At 40.6% G+C, this 6,493-nt stretch overlaps 1 protein-coding gene across 4 annotated transcripts in view; it reads right to left on the bottom strand.

Annotated features, from left to right (window-relative positions):
- Positions 1-275: 275 nt before the first annotated feature.
- DPP6 (dipeptidyl peptidase like 6) overlaps positions 276-6,493 on the bottom strand; it is a 492,894-nt gene continuing 486,676 nt past the window's right edge. For all 4 annotated transcript variants that reach the window (XM_059839525.1, XM_059839508.1, XM_059839534.1 and 1 more), the window contains exons 22-26: positions 5,898-6,003; positions 5,018-5,076; positions 3,678-3,750; positions 3,505-3,578; positions 276-2,530 (exon numbers count right to left, since the gene is read on the bottom strand). In XM_059839525.1, coding sequence (XP_059695508.1) covers positions 2,384-2,530; positions 3,505-3,578; positions 3,678-3,750; positions 5,018-5,076; positions 5,898-6,003 — 459 coding nt within the window. In that variant the 3' untranslated portion in view covers positions 276-2,383. The remainder of the gene's footprint in view (positions 2,531-3,504; positions 3,579-3,677; positions 3,751-5,017; positions 5,077-5,897; positions 6,004-6,493) is intronic.

Raw genomic sequence — 6,493 nt, 5'->3', positions numbered from 1 at the left:
AGTGCTCCATTTTCTTGTTTCCTGATCTGCTGGAAAAAAAGACTGGAGTAAGTGTCCTCAATAATTTCTTGGTTTTGCTTTGAAATATTAAATTTCTCTTCTTCTAAATCTAGTTTGGTCCAGTGGGTGTCAGCTGATGGGACAACACCCTGGCACTGATGAGGTGCAGCAAATCAGCACGTGCCAGTTTGGGCTCAATTCAACCAGAAACAGCACTTCCAGAAACTTAATGCTTATTTAATAACTTAACACAAAATAACAGCAGTAGCAACCAGGGTGGTAAAATAATGTTTTATTCCATGAATGAACAAACACTACCATGCCACATCCTAAAGTTCTTTCTACAAAAAGATTGTGGACAGAGCAGATTTTTACGTTTCTCAGTTCAAGTTCATTTCAGACTCTCGAGCCTGTTCAGCGTAGCAAAATCTGGACACGCAGCATTCTCATGGTCTATTTGGCTTTTTGCCAGATAAAGCAGATTTACACTGTAGTTCTTGTTCACACAATGTCGATGCACTGTAAATTAAAGGAGATAATCCCAACCAAACTAGGTAATTCCTGTGGTTTATCAGTATATTTTTTCATGATGGTCAAAGTACAACCAACATTCAAAGCTTAAAATAAAGGTAAGAAAAAAGACACACTAAAGAACACAATGGAAACATCATCATTGCTGTCAGGATGTGAGTTGACCCACAGTACTATGTAAAAAGTAGGAACTGGCATTGACATTCAAGCTGTTAAAAGAAGAAAAGAAATGACTTTAATTGTTATATTTCCAAGCTAGTGCTTCTAAGGAGTCCTGACCAGCAAAGAAGTGTTCCCGCATGCATGTCGAACACAAGACTAATATTGGATTGGGGATCTGACAAAGAGCTGACTTACATTCCTTTATATACAACAAAATGAAATATACAGTATTAATACTGACTGTACATTTGGTCAGAATATTTTACAAGGAGCGACACTGTCAAAAATCTTATGATGCAGCATGTGGAAGTGGATGGAGGTTGGATTCATTTCTGAAAGCTGAATGTTTTCACAAAGAGTTTTAAAAGTTGCTTTCCACTGCTCAAATGAACAGTTAGACCTTTTAAGCAAAAAAAAAAATCCCATTTTTTTTTTTTCTTTTACGGTTGTCAAGACTAGCGTGAACAGAAGAGACAATTAAATGTGTTTGGAATATGCTAATCATTGACCTGCAATAAAACTGAGCCACAGACAGCATGTGCAATAAACCTCTGCACATTTTCTCTGCTTAAATGGCTTTATAAGATGATGTGTGAGGTCTCTGGTACAAATTCCTGTACCACAGCCTAATACCTAGCTGTTCCCTAGCAGGGTACCAACCATTGTTCCAACTCTAAAGAAAGAGAAAGAATAATCATGACTGTCGCATATTTTTCTACATCGCAATAAAAAATATCTCAATGTAAGCTGATTTAGCTTATTTATCTGCATATTTTTCAAGGCTGCCAAAGAAAATACTCAATCTTGCTGGCAAGAGCTATTTTGGGAACTCAAGAGTGAGTTTTTCTTTGCTTTATTCCAATAGATCTTTTAATATCTGGGTAGCTCAAGTCCCATTGCCTCATTAGACCCCTGAGGTCTAAAGTGAGTTGGTTAATTAATTTTATGTTTTTTCCCCATCCAGAACAAGCTGAGAAGCTAATAAGGTAAGCATGAGACCCAATGAACAACAGAAGTAAAAGCCATACAGAATTAACAAATAATTACAGGGAGGTAAAGATCAGTGAAGCTGTAGTGATATTTTGCACAACTGGGTTTGTGTATCCTGTAGCAATGACAAACCTCCTGAAGATGGAAAAGAGCAGGCAAGTGCATGAATCTGTATCCTTCAAAATAATTGTGCTATAATCTTCTCCATGTATTAGATTGGATTTTTTGTTCTGACACAGTGTGATGCTAACTATAGCAACCTTAATGTGGATGATGGATTTCACTGCTACTGCTTGACTGCGAAGAGACATCAAATCTTCCAGTCCTCAAAGTGGTTTCTTGGGGTGTTCCTTCAGGTTCAACGTCTTACCATTTTCATTCTAGAAGTCATTTTGTGGCAAACAAAAAAAAAAAATAAAGGAAGAAAAAAAGAAAAAAAAAACCCAACCAAAGAAAACGAAGATGTTGGTTGTGATGGATTTTATTTCAGACAGCAGTTTCTGCTGAGTTCACCATGCTTAATGTTCTTCCATTTAGGAAGGAGTTGCTGTCAAGTAAAGCAGAGGAGCTGCTTTCAGTTTGGTTTTTTTTTTTTTTTTTTTTTTTAAATACATGCTAACAACATCTCTTTCTTCAGGAAAATGACCCAGTTGCATATTGTCAGAGAGATCTGCCTTGTGCTTAGCACGGACAAGTAGGGTTAATCATCCTCCTCCTCCTCTTTCAGTGGGGCCAGTGGGAGTTTGTCTGGAACCTGGAAACACTCCACAAAGAAGTTGACAATGGACTGGTACAAGTGCTGCTCAAATGCTGCATTGCTGAAGTAATGGCTTTGATCAGGGTAAATCTGCAAAGAAACAGGTCAATACACACCTTTTAGAGCTGAAAGTCTCAGGACTGACCACCCACACCTGCAGCTTGAGCTGCAAACCCACTGCATCTTCTCAGCACCACAGGGCTTCCCCTGGATGCTCGTGAGGCCCAGGGTAACTTGGGCACCACAGTGCTCGAGTGCAGACTGGCATCTTCCTTCACAAGGAACCTTTCTGGGGTGGAGGGTTTTCCCTTTAATTCTGTTCTGGACAGGTTCAGTCTAAGAAGAACCAGCCCACACTTTCCTTGGGAAAGCCAAAAAAACGTGCAGTTTTGTAGAGAAATGGCATTAGGTTATACTGACTAAAATGAGGGCTTTAAAGCAAAAGTGTCATTAATTAAAAAAATTAATAAATATTGCTGGAGAAGTAATTAAATTGAAAAAAAAATGTTGAAGCCAGAAATTAAATTGTTTAAACTCAACTTTTCAATAAAATGGAGCAGGTAGCTTGAAGAAATGCAAGATTATGATGGGTTGTCTAGGCAGGGATGCTAGGGTGGGCTCATTCTGAAAGATTTAATGGCTTAGACATGGACCATTCAGCAAAACAGAGATGTAATTTGGTGGAAAGTGGAGCTGTGCTATTCCCAGTGGGATGTCAGATTTAGGTGACATATATCTTTGTAACTTTTCTGGTTGATTTAATGTAAAACCCTGTTTCCCCAAAATTCATCCTGAATTTGTTCTGTTGGTCCCAAAGAAAGTCAACATGCATAAATTCCTTTGGGATATGTCTGTCACAAGCTAAATTACTGTAATTCAATAATTGTTCTACAACTATCCAGACCAAAACACTGATGTCACATAAGCATGGGACCAATAGAAACATGTTATATGCTGGTGCTACTTTTACTGCCAGGGTTTTTCAAACCTTGCTTCATAACAGCAACTTGAGTTCAAATAGGGAAATAACTGTTCAAAGAGAAAAAAAGAAACATATACTGTACCTGCAAGCTGTAATTAGCCTTTGCCCTAATTAGGTGTGTGATAAGGTCTGTAGTATGCTGAAAATGGATTTTTTCTGTAAAAACAGATTGCAATCGTTAAAGAGACAAATTTAATTAACAAAAATCAAAGCTATCACAAACATATAATGAACTCAAATGATGGGCTAACTTACCATCAGCAGTAGCATGAATGATCAAAAATGTCTGGTCCTTTAGTAATGAGAGTCTGTGTGATAATTTGCTGATCTGTGAAGGTAAAGGTTGCAATAAGATTTAAAAACTGGTTAGAAATTAGCAATTTATATGGAGGCAATAGAAGTGTTTATTTCCATTTAATACTTTATCACCAGGATAACAAGCAGACACCAGCACAGCACATTCACCTGGCTACTCATATAAATCTAGAGGTAAAATAAACCCCCACCCTGTGCTGGCAGGGCAGTGTCAGCAGCAGAAACATGTCAGAGACCCTGCTCTCTTCTGATAATGTTCAATAACAGCCTGAACTGTAGAATACATGGAAACTATCAAAGTGAATAAAAAACTCTGATGAAAAGTGTACCCAGGTGCCTATGCCTAAGAACACTTCATGGATCTGGAGGGACTTTGGTGTGTTTTGGAAGACAACCTCAATGAGTTCTGGCAGCTTGGGGGATGATCTGATGTGAAATTCATGTGTCCACTGTTGAGAACACCTTTGTCCTCAGCTGTCTTTCAGATACACAAGGGAATATAAATACAAACAATTTCTAAAAGTGTTTGCAGTAATGTAGAGATTGTGCCTGCAAAATTTGAGAGACAATGAGCTCAGAGTTTAGGTAGCCAGGATAAATCTTCCCTTGTGAGGGCACAGGGTGATATTTGCTTTCTCTGTGAGAACAGTGCCAGACCTTTGCTACCTTCATGTCTTCTGGCTGGAGTCAAGGCTTGGAAGCTGAGCTAGATTTTCTCTATAACCAATTTTGTTTGTGTGACTATTCTTTATCAGGTTTTGCCTCAAGTAATTTCAGCACAGGATCCAACTGATCCCATCATGTGTATTAAGCAATGTCTTTATTAACTGGTGCAGTGCCTCCTTTTCCATGTCCTGCTCAGTTTTGGCACAGTGTTCTGCCTATCTGAAATATCACAAAGTTTGAGAAAGTCAAGCTGAATTTCACTTGAATTAGTTTACCTCAGAGAGAATCAAAGTGGCAAGACCACTGGCAAGAACTTTCAAGGAGGTCATGACACTGTGTCCTCTTGGGCACATTTGAGCCACTCAGCTCCTTCCATCTCTAAAACTGTATTTATTTAATTTAGAGAGGCAGACACAAGGGCTAATCAATAAAAACTTTATCCATGATTACTGTTAAGACAAGAAAAGCAGTAAGCAGGCTGAAGGACACCTTCAGAGCTTCACTAGTGTGTCCCTCTTGCATAACCTTGCTTTCTCCCCAACGGAGAGCACATGGAGGGAGAGCTGAGACCCAGTTCACATTTTATCAGGGAAATGCAGTGTCCGTGCAGTTACCTCGTATGCTCTGTTATCAACCCCGTGCAAGCCCAAGTATCTCTCAGAAAAGGCTGAAGCTTGAAGAGAAAAAAATGAAAATATCACTTTCAGTCAGGAGTACACTGGTGCTTCTGAGTCAAATATGGCAAATGCTAAAAAAACCTTATTTTCTAACATGGCCTTAATTATAGAGGATGATGCACTTCTAAAAGTTTTTGAAAATGCACTAAGGATATGTGTGATACCACAGTCTGTCATCATCACCATGGACTTCTGGTCTTTAAATAAGTCACAGAAAAACCTTTTTTTTTGTTTTGTTTGTTAAAGCAACTGAGGTAGAAGAGCTCTATCAGGTTGTGTCCCTTTCTCCTTTCACACGGAGCAAGTTCCCTTTGGTCTCAGGGGTGACTGACAGCTCCTGAAGTCTGGCTGAACACCAGTGGGTTCCCTGGCAGCCCCTGATTTTCACTGGCACTAAGTGCAAAGGGAACTGCTATTCCTGAAAGGACCCATGTGCAGGGGCAGTGCTGTGGTCCAGAGGCAGGGTGGGGCAGGCAGACTGGACCTCAGCTTGCATGGAGGGGTGCTTCAGGCAGGAAGAAGGATGTTCAAGGCCTTGGGGGTGGTTGGTGGCAAAGGCTGAAGGGATTTAAAGGCAATTCTCCTTTATTTAAAAGGACTAATAAAGTAATTTGATTGCTCTAACTATCATGGCTGGTCCCACTGGGGCAGCTAAATTGCTTTAGTGGGGAAAAAAGGTGTATGGCTACTCCTAAAAAGACACAGAATATAAAATAAGCAAGATCTTGGGAAAGGAAAATGGCAAGTGGGAAAGGATAAGGAAGAAACATCCCTTGTGGTCAGCAGGGGGGTCTGTGGGCTGAGGAATGGGATTTACCATATAGTCTGAAGTCTGTCACTGGGGAAAGAGCAGCTCCACAGGTGAACACCTGGTTGTCTTCACCAGCTGGAAGCATGTAGGTGCTGAGGTAGCCACCATAATCCTGGAACAGAAACAGGACAGGGGCATCAGTGATCCTGCTGGCAGGCACTGCTACTTTTGGGTACAGAAACAGGGCAGCTGAGACCTTGCAGCAAATGCTTGGCCATTACAGAGCCTTTAACACCCTGCTCTGGAGAAACACAAACCAAGGGACATCTCCCTGGTGATGTTGCTGGCATCTCCTGGAGGCAGGAGGGTTGTGGGCCCAAGAGCTGGCCTTTTTCATCTCACTTTATGGCTGTAGCTCTAACCAGATGAAAATGTTCTTCTCCAAAATGTTTACCCCAGACTTTCTCTACTTAAAATGAGCATCACAATTTCAGTGTCTGCTGCCAGCCTGTTAACAATTCCCTCCAGAGATGCTGCTCTACGTGCAGCTCTCCTCGCCCACTCCAAGCCCTTGTCTCTCAAGTAAACAATTTCTACTTGCAGTCCCACTCTCATCTCAAACTGTGTGTACTTTACAGGGGCTGTTTCCCAGCCAAGCACAC

The sequence above is a fragment of the Haemorhous mexicanus genome, chromosome 1 (assembly GCF_027477595.1).
Source record: "Haemorhous mexicanus isolate bHaeMex1 chromosome 1, bHaeMex1.pri, whole genome shotgun sequence".
Classification (NCBI taxonomy): Eukaryota; Metazoa; Chordata; class Aves; order Passeriformes; family Fringillidae; genus Haemorhous; species Haemorhous mexicanus.
This window is presented reverse-complemented; position numbering and strand designations above follow the sequence as displayed.